Source organism: Cervus canadensis, chromosome 25 (assembly GCF_019320065.1).
Source record: "Cervus canadensis isolate Bull #8, Minnesota chromosome 25, ASM1932006v1, whole genome shotgun sequence".
Taxonomy (NCBI): Eukaryota; Metazoa; Chordata; class Mammalia; order Artiodactyla; family Cervidae; genus Cervus; species Cervus canadensis.
In genome coordinates, this window is record NC_057410.1 from 27277821 (window position 1) to 27292965 (window position 15145).

At 45.7% G+C, this 15145-nt stretch overlaps 1 protein-coding gene and 1 pseudogene across 17 annotated transcripts in view; one reads left to right on the plus strand and one right to left on the minus strand.

Annotated features, from left to right (window-relative positions):
- The window catches only part of POU6F1 (POU class 6 homeobox 1), a 29332-nt gene that overhangs the window by 11378 nt on the left and 2809 nt on the right, over positions 1-15145 (minus strand). For 2 of the 17 annotated variants that reach the window (XM_043446245.1, XM_043446244.1), the window contains exons 3-8: positions 12494-12680; positions 7576-7669; positions 5794-5989; positions 5378-5491; positions 1426-1542; positions 382-607 (exon numbers count right to left, since the gene is read on the minus strand). In XM_043446245.1, the coding sequence (XP_043302180.1) occupies positions 382-607; positions 1426-1542; positions 5378-5491; positions 5794-5970 (634 nt within the window). In that variant the 5' untranslated portion in view covers positions 5971-5989; positions 7576-7669; positions 12494-12680. The other 15 variants (XM_043446236.1, XM_043446231.1, XM_043446239.1 and 12 more) reach the window with 12 other exon arrangements.
- On the plus strand, positions 9255-10152 carry LOC122427172 (annotated as a pseudogene).

Genomic DNA, 15145 nt, shown 5'->3' on the forward strand with positions numbered 1-15145 from the left:
TCCTTGCAGGGGTGGCACATGCCAACATCTCTCATCCCCCCTCCCTAGGGCCTGGAGATGTGTAGGTTCAGAACCAGAAGTGGAATCTTCTTGCAGTCCTTCTCAGGAGGCTGGTCACAGGGTGAGGTCTGGCGTAGGGGGGAGGGTAGTCCAGACAGCTGGAGGAAGACAGGCCTGCTGGGCCAGCATGGTGTCGTGGCCTAGAGTCCTGAGATGGTGCAGCAGCTCTCTGGCTGGGGGCCTGGGACACCAGATCCAGACTCCAGGGCTCTTGCCCTGGGAGGGCCGCGGGTTCAGAGTCCAACATGGCAAACACACGAGCAAGGAAGGTAGTGGAAGGTGGCGGGGGCCTGGTGCAGTCCTGGGGAGAGTTGCCGTTACCTTGGAGACCGGCTAAAGGTGGCTTGAAAATTCCCCCCGTGGGAGAAGCAGCGGTCAGTCCTGGGAGGGCAGCCACGGTTGCAGTAGGAATTGTCCACACGGCCAGCCCCTGTTGACCAGCCACTTGACCTGCAATACTGATGGGGATAAGAAGAGGTTGAGTAACTGCCCCTGCTGGAACCATAACTCCTGTCAGAACTGTGGCTAAGTTTTCCTGAGTCAAGACCTGCAAAAGCAAACAAGATTTCAAAAAAGAAAAGAAAAAATAAAAAATCAACATCAACAGCGCAAACGCTGGGTCGACCCAGCTGAGCATACACAAAGCATTCTGAGGGGAGGCGGGGAAGGCTGCGTGAGGGCAGGGAAGAGATGAGCCCTAGCTGGAGCCCATCCCAGGAGGAGCCCATCTGAGGAGGAGCCCATCAGAAAGGGTCACAGGTCTCTCCCACCATGGTCGGCTGCCTCCCAAGCCTTCCCTGGGTCTTTGCCCACAGGACCACTGCTTTGTGACCAGGAAGCAGGGGTAGGGGCTGGTGGAACTGAATCGTCAAGGCCCACAGAGGCCTCTGGGAAGCTATGATGGAAGACACTCCTGATGGACACCTTGGATACGTGTGTGCAGTGAAAGATGTCACAGGGTGCTCAGTCTGCCTGGAGGCCCCTGGAGCAGCTTCTGGCTGTGCTGGGGCTGCCCTCTGCTCTAAATGAGGAGCCGTTAACTCTTCCAGGCACCCCCTAGAGGGGCTGACGAGGGTATTCACTCAATTAATCATTAGATGACTTGAAGGAGTTACTGTACTCTTATAATCCTTGCTGGACCCAAGGGGATTACCTGACAAATGCAGATTTACTTTTCCCAGGGGGCCTGATCTGGGACAGGGGAAAGGCCAGGGGTCCCTAGTAGGAGATTCCCTCCCTCAAGCCATAGCCCCTTCCCTGTTCTGCCTTATGAAGTTCCCAGACCCCGTGGCCAGCCCATGTTGGCTATCCCTTGCCTTTCTCTTGCCCACTGCCCTCTGTCTAGCTCCCTGGGGTGGCCCTTACCTGGGGGGCAGTTTGTACAGCCAGTGGCGTCAGGGTCTGTGATGCCTGAGGCTGGCATGGAGCTTGGCTGAAGGTGGCAACGGCAGGGGCAGGGCTCAAAGGCATCCCCGGAAGCGACTTCACTTCATGCAGCATTGGGAGAGAGAGGGACAAGGGGTGAACCTGGCGTGAGTGGGACAACCCTCAGTGCCACCTTGCGTTTCTGCACAACCCGAGGCCGACCTCTGGTCTTCCCTGGCCCAAAGAGGGAGCTTCCCCAAAGTTACTGGTAGTGAGCTTGGGAGGCTGGAGAGCCCTGTGCCAGACCTGGAAGGTAGACCACCCTTGTCCCACATGTGGATGAAAAAAATGCAGACCCAGGCACAGCTGCGTATCAGCCTCTCGTCTCCTGGCTTGGTAGGATGCTAGGACCTATCACATAACCAGCAGTAGAAATGAACATGTGTCAGGGAGAGGAGGAGCCAGAATCAATGGGATTGATTGGTTCATCCAGCAACTGGATCAACGGTCACTCTACCTCCAAGCTACTTTGGGGATGCAGTGCTGGCTCAGGGAAGGGGTAGGATTTCTGCAAGGTGAAGCCTAGGAAGCGACATGTCATGGCCACACTCAGGATCCCAGGGGCTCTCCAGGCCAGATAACTTTTCTCTGCCATTCCCTGAGGTCTGAAGTCTGATGAGCAGCTTTTAGGAGGTTCTAAAGGAGCTTCCCATAAATTGTAGCTTTTCAACCAAGTGAGAGTTTTCTCTCACTACCTGGAGTTAGTTAGGTAGGGACGCCTACCAGAAAAACTCTTCAAAGTCACATAACAATATGGAGAAGGGTTATTTAATATATAGTGAGACATTACAGGGAGTCTAATTGTTGGGTGTTAGACCAGATGAGTGGCTTCTTAATGGTGGCTGAGCACAGGTTTCCAGATCCTATTCTAGGCCAACTGAGTCAGAATGTCCAGGAGTGGAGGCTGGCAACCTCACATCTCTCTCTTTTTCTTTTAAGCTCCCTTGTGATATACCACACAGACAAAATGGGAACCACTGAACTAGAGAACCTTCCAAGCCTGCATTCCCAGCTCCTGTTTTAATCTGGGAAGGCACCAACCTAAGCCAGGACTATTCACAGTATACAATTTAAAAATCCAGATTGCTTCAAGGATGAAAGAGACAGGCAACCACAAAAACCATATAAAAATATCAAAGAAAACCAAATGGCAGATTTATGTCCACTGTGAAGGGAAATATATTTCTAACTATTGAATAAAAATCAGAGAAGATAAGGATAATCTGAACCTCTGAGAATTTAAAAAATATTTCACTTGACAATGTGTCATGAAACCGGGACTTCCCTGGTGATCCAGTGGTTAAGAGTCTGCCCTGCAATGGAGGACGTGGGTTCAATCCCTGGTTGGGAAACTAAGATTCCAAGTGTTGTGCAGCAACTAAGCCCGGGCATTGCAATTACTGAACCTGTGTGCCGTAACTAGAGAGTCCATGCACCACAGTGAAGGACCAACGAAGATCCAATGTCCTACACCTGAGACCCGACACAACCAAATAAATAAATAAAAACAAGCAACAATACCAGCTGTTGTTTATTTTTTTTTAAAACTGTGATGAAACCTATAAAGGAAACTGAGGAAATGGAAATGTAACAAGCATGAGTGATGAAAGCTTACCATCTGAAGAAATAAGTCATTTCATTAGGATACATTTCCAGATTTTTTTTTTTTTTGGTTTCCTGCTAGATTGCTTTTCAGGAAGACTGAACCAATTTGTGGAACCATCAACCATGTACCTGTTTCTCCACAACACCACCCAGTTTAGATTTTATCACGATTTCTTTTTCTGGCTTCAGAGGCATAGATGGTACCTCTTGGCCGACTACTTTTCCTCTCATTGATAGCAAGGTTTTGTGTGTTTTTCCATGTAATGATTTCCTACTGTGTAAACAATTCATTTCTCTTCAAAAGGAATTTTAGTGGACTACACCTCGAAGAAAAATAGAATTAAAGGGCCATTCAAACCAGCTGTTTATGACAATGAAAAAACCAGGGAGTTTGATAATAGCCAAAGCCAAACTCAGTGAGTGAATCTGTTAATAAAGGACACAGAATATGAAATAATACGGTGGAAGGTGTCATACTAGTTAGCCTGCCCTCAGGGGCCACACCTATAAAAATATGTATATGTGACAAGGTCTGGGTAATAGAGTGACACAAATCACTAGATTCTTTTTCCATCGGGAAAAAGTTTCCTATTACTTAGCTTTAAGAGGAAACTCTTGTCAATATTTCATATGCAGAAATGTTCTATCAAAGCTACAATTTAAGCTGGCAACTTCTTAGGAATTACTACCAACATACCTCCCCTACCTGCTTGACTGTGACTAAATTTCCTTTACAAAGAATACTTTAATGAAAGGCTTAATTAGATAAACTTCTGGAAGAAGATGCACACTACCATGAACACTCATGCTAAGGTGTAAATTACTGGTTTTGGATCCATTTCTGAGAGTAAGTTTTGGGTAAGGAATAGAATTAAGGCATATGGAAGATGTATAAAAGGGTAAAAAAGAAAGGTAAGCACTGTGGGGGGCTTCCCTGGTGGTTCAGTGGTAAAAAGTCTACCTGCAGTGCAGGAGCCGCAGGAGACCCCAGGTTCAATCCATGGGTTGGGAAGATCCCCTGGAGGAGGGCATGGCAACCCACTCCAGTATTCTTGCCTAGAGTATCCCATGGACAGAGGAGCCTGGCGGGCTACAGTCCCTGGGGTCACAAAGAGTTGGACATGACTAAAGCAACTTCACACACACACACACGAACTGTGGAGAAACCTGGAAAACCTGCCAGGTTTCCTGAAAAGGGGCTCCATCCCCACAATGAAAAGGAATGGAAAGGGTGGCCGAGATGGAGAATCCTTGTTTTTCCTGCCCGCTCACCAGGACACTGGCCCAGGACACTTCCTCAACAAGGAAGCAGAACATTGCCAGGCTAGGGAAAATGGTCATGTGTCTTGTCATTCCTTTAATCAAAAGGAGAAAAAATAAAATACCAGGGTCCCAAATGGATCTATATACTGATTTGCAAGTACAGCAAGGGAGGTGAGATCTTGAAGTGTTTTTGCCTGTTTTCTGTTCTCTTTGCTCTCTTTATGGCTCTTCCTCTTGGCCCACCCCACCTCCCCCAACCAGATCACCAATCTAGGGAAGTGGTGAAGTTCAGGAGAAGGCAAGGCGAGATGAACCATGGCTTTCTGGGGGAACTGGCAAAGGAGGCTTTCTGTAAAAAGAGATGTCTATTCTGCAAGGTGTAAATGAGGAAAGTCAATGAAAGGGTGCCCTGTGCCCAGAAAGCAGTGCCTACAACCAGTGCCAGCTTTTAGAACAGCCTGGCCATCTCACAGCTGTACCGTAGGGTCATTAGGGGAGACAGTGTGAGTCAATCATTCCCCATGTAGGAGAATCAAACTCATGCCCTAAAGTCACCTTTGGAGAAAAACAGCCCAGATAAGCCCACCAGGCTAGACACATGTCAGTCTAGCCAGGAGTGAGAAGTTGTGATTCTACAAGGCCCTCCCTAACACACATTCTTAGCTCAATGTGGGTAAGATGCCCTTCCATCCCCAGCTCCTGGCACCTCCCAGCTCCACCATAAAAGGTACTGATTTTCAAGGGCTGGCAGTATCCTAAAGGTTAAGTCCTCTCTGCCTTGAGCCTGAGGGTCTGGTTTAGACCTGGGAGCCCTCTCTGAGGTTAATTCAATCACCTCTGTGTGCACGTGCAGTTACGGCAAATTCTGAACAAAAGATACAAAGAGATCAAAAAACCCAACTGCCACTTATGAAGAGCTTAGAGCAAAAGCAGAGGACTGCGCGTGCCCCCTGCACACACCACCTAAGGGACGGGCAAAATACCTAAGCCACCCCTCCAGCCTGACCCCTGGACACATCCCTACCTTCACCCCATATAAGGAACAAGCTGGTCCTCCCTCAGGGAGCGAGCAAGCAAGGGAACCTGTTGCTTGTTCTCGCTTCCCTCTGCTGCAGCAGGGGCCCCAGGAAAGCCTTGTCTGAAAATAAAGAAAATGCAATCCCCTCAGCTGAGCCCCACCACTCTCTTCCCACCTCACCCTGACCCATCCCAGTTTAGGTCTATAAATAACTGAAAACAGTCCCTCATTCCAGGGATTGAGGAGTGGCCTAGGAGCTGAACAGCAGTACAGGCTGTGACCAGAGGCCTGCTCAATGGATAGGAAGACAACACACCCCTAAAGCCACCTAGCCCCCCTGGGATTCATGCTGGCTCCCCAGGAGGAACACGGGAAGGGACTCAGGTTTGGAGCAATGGTCCCTGGGAGCAGTGGCCTCGTACCAGTTGCCTCCACAGAGGAGTCTGGGTGGTCTGGGCCAGCTTCACCAGCAGCTTCACCAGCTTCAGCAGGGCCTCCGCTCTGGGAGCCCTCAGTGGCCACAGCCTCCAGCGCTTTGCCCTCCTCCTCAGCAGGGATCTGGGCATCCACTCCAACCTCCAGAACTCGGATGGTCTCATGGCCTGACATCACGATGACCTGTGAACAGAGGAGAGGGACATTGCTGGGGGAAGAGGCTGCGAGGGATACAGCCTCCAGGGAGCTAGAGCTCTAGGTGTGACTGAGGCAGAGAGGAGAGAGCATCTCAGGTTGCAGACCTCCTGTCCTGAGGACTGTGTGCTCTGTGAGAATTCCCAGAGCCTGAAGCTCCCTGATTCCAAGGAAGGAAGTGCAGGAGAGAGCAGGCCCTGGAGGCAGGGGGAAGGGTCTGACACAAGCTAGAAAAACTCCCACTGAGCGAAACCACTTGCAGACAATTCTGTTTGCTCCCTCTCATGCTCTCAGTTCAGGGACTGGTAAATGGCCTCACCCACAGCCTTGCCAGGATGTCTCCTTGGCTGCTAGGACGCTGGAGTGTGGTTATGATGACCCCTCACACAGGACCCACAGCTTCAGCTGGGACAAGACAGGAATCCCTCTGCATGTCCCTCCAGACATTACAAGAGTGGAAAATGAATGCTCCAGGATGCTGAGGAACTTTTGAAGTTCATGGTTCCTTAATGTCCAAAACCCTGAGGTTAGAGGCCATAATTTCCTTGCAAGCTAACTTCTTGAAGCGAGGGTCAGGAACTCTGAGGGCATGGCCTCTTGCTGGCCCTCGTGGACTAGAGCTCTGTACCCTGCAGACCTGCAGCTCCAGCGTGCCATCTGGTGTGTGCGTGCTCTAACCGTGCACCTCCTTGAGGGGAGCCCCATGCAAAGTGATGCGGGTGGCCCCTGGGCCTCCTCAGAACACTGGGTCTTCCTTCCTGCTCAGCCAGCCAGCATTTAGTGCTTTACCTCCAGCACTGACAGGCTTCCACTTGGGTCATTCAAGAATCAGGGACACCCTGTACATTAAAAAGCTCTGCATCAGGCCTTCCCTGCAATTCTCCTGGGCCCAAAGCCACTCCCACAAAACACTCCTTGGGACTGAAAACTGGATCCAGCCAGAGACTCTGCTGGAAAAAAGCAACTATGTGACCCATCAGGGGAGTATGAGTGAAATAACCTTCCCAAGCAGTTCCCTTTCTGAATCAAATCTGACTATGAGAAACTTTACTCCAATTACATTTTAAGAGCTGTTCATCTTTTTTTCTCCTTTTAAAAATACATAAGTATTTTTACATAAAAAAATACATAAGGGAATTCCCTGGTGGTACAGTTGTTAGGACTTGGTACTCTCACTGCCAGGGGCCTGGGTTCGATTCCTGGTTGGGAAACTAAGATCCTGCAAGCTACAGGTATGGCTGATTAAAAAAAAATTTAAATAAGTAATAAAAGGTCATTGAAGGAAAAATTAGAAAATGATATATAACCAAGAAAAATAAATAAGTTCCCTGATGCCCAAATCTTTCCCCATATTAACTTATACATATTTCACTTTTTAAAGTCACAACTAAAGTCCCCAAACACTGCCCCTGAAAAATCCTAGCTGGCAGCCACATCTGGATGGGTCAAGTGACCATGAACGTTGGTAAGAAATAGTCAACAAGGGGCTCTACGGAGTTTTCCTCCTTGCCCACCCCCCTCAGTCCATCCCCCTCCCCCTCCCCACTCCCACCTCTTCCTGCTCCAAAAGATACCTGCTCATTGACAGTCAGAGATGAGTCTGGCCCAGCTCCAGGATCCATGGTCACTTGTCAGGGTGGGGTGGGGGCTGGCCCACACCTACACATTCTGCAGGGTGAGATGAGATGGGAAAAGCAAAGGCTGATGTGACAATGTAAGACAATTTCCATATCATCTCAGAAAGTCAGAAGAAGAATGGTAGGAAGAGAGAGAAGCTAAGTTCTCTCAGGTATGTGTAGAAGTGAAGGAAATAGGATTCTAAGGATTTTAAAATTAAAATGTCTGACTTCCTGCAATATCCTAGGACAACCTACACTCAGGAGGAGCCAGGGTAACAAGAGGAATGGAGGGGGAGGGTGGCCAGATGTCTGTCCCTGGGAGTTCCCCAGTCCAATGGGAAAGAGCAGAGCCAGCAGAACCCAAAGTGATTTTGACCCAGACACTCAGAACCAGACACAAGTAAGGAGCACTCTGGGTATCTGAGCAATTCTCAGGGGCGGGGTCTGAGCAGACTTCCCCCCCGAAGAGATGGCAAAGATAGGAATAAATTGAAACAGTTGTCTCAGACTTTAATGTGCCTGGAACACATTAAAACTGCAGACTCCCCCACCCCGATTTTCCCAGACCCAACATCTCCAGGGAGTCTGATTCAGTAGGTGGGTCCCTCAGGGGTTTCTGTGGCAGTGGCCCAAGAACCACACTGGCCTTTAACATGGGAGGCAGGACAACACAGCAGATGGTGGAGCAGCTGCCCCATGCAGCGGGAGTGAGAGACCTTGTGAGGACAAACGGGCTGGCTGGAGCCACTAACCACAGTCACAGCAAATAAAGGTAATACCTAGGACAGCTAGTTTTAGACGCTGAAATAGAGGAGAAGCAACTAACATTTTTATTCTGAGTGCCCACTGTGCTAAGCATTTTATGGAATACTAATTCACGTACTACTTATGCCAGCTGGGGTATGGGAACATTAGCATCACCATGTTATAGATGAGGATACTCCGCTCGGAGAAGTGTTCTACATACCTCACCTTTCTCTTCCTCCTCCTCTTCTACCCCTGGGTTTGTTTCATTGGGCTTCCTTTCATTGTTTTATTTGATTAATGAGGTAAAATTCACATGACATCAAGTTAAATGTACAACTCAATGGAATTCAGTACATTTATAGTACATTTACAGTGTTGTGCAACCATCCACTATTTAGCTCCAGAGCATTTTTATCCTCCAAAAGGAAATTCCATGTCCATTAGCAGTTACTCTCCTTTCTTGCCCTTCACAACCATGAATCTGCTTTCTCTCTTTGGATTTGCCTCTGGCTTTCCTGATGACTCAGATGGTAAAGAATCTGCCTACAATGCAGGGACCTGGGTTCAATCCCTGGGTTGGGAAGATCCCCTGGAGAAGGGAATGGCTACCCACTCCAGTATTCTTCCCTGGAGAATTCTATGGACAGAGAAGCCTAGAGGGATACAGTCCATATTCATAATGACTCAGACACGACTGAGAGACTAACACTAAATTTCATGTATTAATAAATGGAATCATTTGACAGGGGGCCTTTTTGTTTCTGGCTTCTTTTACTTTGCAGAATATTTTCAAGGTTTATCTATAGCATGTATCGGCGCTTCATTTCTTTACATGGCTGGATAAAATTTCATCGTATAGGCTCTTTCACTCTCCAGGGAAGGCAGAAGCACAGGTAAGTCAAGACTTCGTTTCCAAGATGGAAAGTCCATCAGACTCAGCTGTGACTTTACCCAGCACTCTGCATGCCTATGCCAATCAACCACCTCCCCATACAAATAGTTCAAGAAAACAACCTATGAGTGCAACACTTAAAGGGCAATTAAGGAAAACAAGATCTTCATTTAATTCTCATAAATAAATGGAGTGGTAAAGCATCTCAAAGTTGAGAATGAAAAAAACAATCATCTTTTCAGAGAAGACAGGACCCTTAACAAAAGAAAAACTGTTTGGAATTTCAAGAAAATTTTAAACACACAGTGAGTTAGAAGAAAATTTATATTTGAAAAATACTTCAAAAAATATTGATTCAGGACTTCCCTGGTGATCCAGTGATTAAGACTCTGCACTTCCAGTCTGGGGTGGCAGAGGGAGACAGGTGCAGGTTGGATCCCTGGTCAGGGAACTAAGATCCCATATGCCACACAGTGTGACCAAAAACAAACAAAAAATGATGCATGTGAATCTAAATCACTGGATACTGGGTCATGTAAGGTCCTCCAAAACGATTTTGTGAATGAGAATCTTTCCAAACAAGGATTAAATGAAGAAAAAGCCAAATCGGTGAAGGAGATTCCAGGGAAAAATCTTCAGAGGCTAAAACTAGTCAAAATGTATCACTCAAAGAATGATCTGTCTCAGTTACAGTTGTTAATAAGGAAGCAAAGACACTGTAGTTAATGTTGCTCTGTGAGGGGCAATCAACTAAGTCCCCAAAGGACAAGAAACTGAACCTCACCCAGTTGATAGATCACTGTGGGTAAGATGATAAATTGCTCCACTGTAACAGAAATGAAGATGAATTCGTAAGAGTTTCATTCATAATTCTTTCTCCAGAGAATCTCTGAGAATGACAACATAATAAGATACTTGCACATTTTAAAGAGAATACTAAGCTACTAGAGCTTAGAGAAGGGTATCCTGATGAACACCAATTTATGAAGCTTGTTATTATCCAAATATAAACCAAGTTCTAAAATAAGGTTTCAGTATTTTTGAGAAATCTGCCAAAGGAAACATTTAAATAAATACGTGAAAATTTTTAATAGTGATTCAAAAATAATTTGGACAATTTTGGAAGTCAGGTTTAATACATTGTTCTGTTTATTGTGGTTAAAAAAAAAAGTTTTACTGTAAATGTTAAAAAACAGTCCAACCTGATAAATGTCTAAACTTAAATGGGTCTAAAAATGCCGGCCTCTCTTATTTTATGACTCTTATTTCTATCCACTTATCACATACTTCCATCTGGATAGTCTAGCATATAATTAAACTCATATGTCAAAAAAAAAATCCCATGGTATGGATATGCCATATTTTGTTTATTCAATCATCCGCTGATGGATATTTTGGTTGTTTCTACCTTTCTGCTACTGCGAACAGTGCATCTATGAATCTTTGTATACGAGTTTTTGTTGGAACACCTGTTTTCAATTTGGGGGTATATACCTAGGAGTGCAACGGCTGGCTGACCCCAGGGGTTTGAGGGGTTTCACTCCTGTAATAAATAGCACATCTGGATGGCCTGCCTCCTTTGAGCTCATAATGTCACGCAGTGTCCACAGCCTGAGAGCAATGAAGAGCGACGATACCTGTCAGTTTTGAGAGCAGGGGCTCCTATGATTACCCTAGAAGTAGAACCCCGGTGCATACATAGGTCACGGCAGAGCTGCTTTGGTTAAAGCTGGGACAGGAGCCAGTGCCCAGCCACCGCATGCCCCTTTGCCTCCTTTCTCCAGTGAGCTGAGTTTGAAAAATACCTGAATCAAACCTGGCAAGGCTAACAGATGGCTCACTTGTCCCTGGCTTCCCTGTGCTAGCATCTGAGGACACAGTAGCCTCAGAGTGAGGATAAACAGCAGGTACTGAGGCATGTGTCTCCAACCCAAAAATCCAGAGGTCCAGGACCATCCAGGACTCTCAGTGGCGGAAAAACTGAGTTAGAGGACCTGGTTCTACTTATCATTCTCCTTTGGGAAATGCTTTGGGTTTAAGGTAATCTTCCAAGATACCCAGGAGGAGCAATGAAGTCTAAAAGAAATCAGAACCCCCTAGAATAGCCTGAGATCCTACAAGAAAAATCCTGAAATGCTTTGTCCTTTGTTTATTCAACAAATACTTAAGTGGCCACTACGTGCTGGGCATTGGGATACAGTGGGAAAAAGCATGTTCCCCAGCTTTGTCAAGAAGTCAACAGTCTAATACGGGCATGAAGGAAATAAAAAGATAATGACAATATAGTATGTTTAAGTGTCATGGTGGATGAACAGAGAGTGACAGAAGATACACTGAAGGGATATCTAATGCACTTTTATGTGGTCCTTTGCCCCTTGTTCCAGGGTGGCATATGTTTCAGACATAAAATTTGATAGTACATGAAGCATCTTGTGACATATAGAGGAAAATGGAATTTGTTGTATGAGATTGACTTTTAATGCAGACTCATCTGTGTGATTTTAATCACGTTATACTTTAATGTGGTTGAGGTTTCCAAGAGGTAAAGTACCTCTCACTATAGTCATTTTGGGGGATGGAGAGTATTCCGTGTGGATTAAAGGAATGAATGGAATGAGTTTAACTGGTATTTAATCGAAAGTCACATTTGTTATGGGAAATTACCTTTCAAATTTTTGACATAATCCTCTCACATGAGATTGTTTGTTGACATTAGCATCTCCAGCTCTACATCACTTCTATATTTAAATTGTGCACCAACTTACCTCCTGCAGGGCTGCCATCTAAAAAGGTCACAAGCATAGGAAGCAGGAAGCAGGAGATTAGTACAGACTGGTAGTTGGAGTTGAGCCGGATCATCCAGACAAGGATGGTTTCCTGAGGTGGTCTCACCCAGCCTGACAGCCACCAGCTGAGACCTCACCTGGGAACTTCAGACTCATATAATCCAACTACCTACTGATTGCTTACAAGATCTTATACTTAACATATTCAAAATCTAACTCCTGATTTGCACCCCAAACCAGCTCCACCTGCCTGCAGCCTTCCCCATCTCAGCAAATGGCAGCTTCATCCTTCCATAGATGCTCAGGTTGAAAACCTTGCTGTCATCCTTGCCTTTGCTCTTATATTTCCATCTATATTGATTTCGTCAAATCCTGGTGGCCCTCCCTTCCAGCGCACCCAGAATCCCTCCACTTCTTACGACTTCCCTCATGGTCCATGCAGTTGTACCTGAGGCAAAGGAACACAAGATGACATCCCCTCTTGCATGCAAGCATCATCTGCTCTGTTCTTAAACCATCAATCTTCAGGTGGGTTGCTACATCTTTCAAGTTTTCACTTGCTTGATGGATTTTCTGTATGTTCTCCCACCCTTCTCCATTTCTGGCCCCAGGACATAGATTTCCCTTCCCATCTGCTGAAAAGTAATCATTATTAATGATTAATAAAAATACTGTTAATGATTAATAAAAAACTGTTAATCATTATTACTAGTTTGTTGGTCCTGGGATAAACAATAATGGAAAAGACAATTAAAAAAAAGGTATGTGTGTGTATAACTGAGTCACTTTGCTATACAGCAGAAATTAATACAACATTGTAAATCAACTAAACTTCAATTTAAAAATAAATTAAAAAAATAGTTTATTGGGACCCAGCCCCTTGATGCATAGTACTACACTGAGCACTCTTTGTAAATCAACTATACTTTAATTTAAAAATAAATTTAAAAAATAGTTTATTGGGACCCAGCCCCTTGATGCATAGTACTACACTGAGCACTCTTTGTAAATCAACTATACTTCAATTTAAAAATAAATTTAAAAAATAGTTTATGGGGACCCAGCCCCTTTATGCATAGGACTGCACTGAGCTTTGGAGACAGACGTTTGGGTTCACAATCTCAACTTTGATATTCCCTAGCTGTGGGACTTCGGGCAAATTATTTAACCTCTCTGCCTCAGTTTCCTCATCTGTAAAAATGAGAGTAATAGTACCTACTTCATAGGGCTATTATGAAGACTGAATAAATTAATGCACATAAAAAGTTTAGATCAATGACTGGCACATAGTAAGTGCTGAGAAGATGGTAACTATTATAAAAATTTACATATTCTCCAGGCAAGAACACTGGAGTGGGTAGCCATTCCCTTCTCCAGGGAATCTTCCTGACTCAGATATTGAACCTGGGTCTCCTACACTGCAGGCAGATTCTTTACCATCTCAGCCACCAAGGAAGCCCTTACATATATTATCTCATTTAAATTTAGTACAGCAGTTAGGAACCTAGGTTTGGTAACTGAGGTCTTTCTGCCTCAGTCACCATATTTGAAACGGGAATAACTAAGCGTTGTAGTAAATTGTGTAAAGGTTCAATAAATATGAACTGTTAACTATTATTCAATTTTGACACCAGCCCCATGAGGCTACAGAGCAAACACATAGTAAAGCTTGACCACCTGAGTGACAAGTAGGCAGATTACTTCCGTTTTTTTCAGGGATAAATAATAAGAGAGCTTATCTTGGAATGACTGTATAAAGCACAAATAACAATTAGCTATTACAATCCTCATTTTTATTGAAGAGAAAGTTGATGATCAAAGACAGATAATGGAATAGGCTTAGGAGAAAAACCTAGATCAAATCCCAGTTTGGTCATGAAATAGCTGTGCCATCCTGGGCAAATGACTGAATCTCTTTGAAGTTTAAGTTCCTTATCTTTAAAATGCTGATTAAATGGGCAAGCCTTATGCGGTTGTTATAAAGGTGATATGAGATTAGGGCTTCCCCTGGTGGCTCAGACAGTAAAGAATCAGCCGGCAATGTGGGAAACCTAGGTTCAATCCCTGGATCAGGAAGATCCCCTGGAGAAGGGCATGGCAACCCACTCCAGTATTCTTGCCTGGAGAATTCTATGGACAGAGGAGCCTAGTGGACTGCAGTCCATGGGGTAGCAAAGAGTAGGACACGACTGAGCGACTAACACTTTCACTCTTTCATGAGATCATGCAAGTAAAATGCTTAACATTGTATTCTTACGATGATCCCCATCTTTATCTATAGGAAAATGGAGGTGGAGAGAGGTCAGGTGACTTGCTCAAGGGCACAGTCCATGACCTTTAAACTTCAAGGTCACATCACCTGCCCCAGATTTCTATTCTCCTGACACCACACCAAGCCTTCATTCAGGAAATGGGAGGAAGGCTGATGGGGGGGGGGGGGGCTGCTGCTCTGGCCCCCAGGGATCAGGACACAGTGGAAAGCGGAAGCTCTCAATTCTGCTCCAAATCATTCCAGTGGTTAAGACTCTGAGCTTCCAACACAGGGAGTGTGGGTTCAATCCCTGTTCAGGGAACTAAGATCCCACATTCCTTGCGGTGTGGCCAAGAAATAAAAACGGGCTTCCCTGGTGGCTTAGATGGTAAAGAATCTGCCTGCAATGTAGGAGAGCTGGGTTTGATCCCTGGGTCAGGAAGGTCCCCTGGAGAAGGGAATGGCTACCCACTCCAGTATTCTTGCCTGCAGAATTCCATGGACAGAGAAGCCTGGCGGGCTAGAGTCCATGGGGTTACAGAGTCGGACATGACTGAGCAACTAACACTTTCATTTTGGGGCTTCCCTGGTGGCTCAGATGGTAAAGAATCTGCCTGCAGTGTAGGAGACCCAGATTTGATCCCTAGATTGGGAAGATCCCCTGGAGAAGGGAATGGCAACCCACTCCAGTATTCTTGCCTGGGAAATCCTGTGGACAGAGGAGCCTCATGGGATACAGTCCACGGGGTCACAAAGAGTTGAACATGACTGAGCGACTAACACTAATCAGTTTACCTCTCCCAACACCAATTCATGGACAGAGATAAATGACTTGCTAGACTAGCTAGC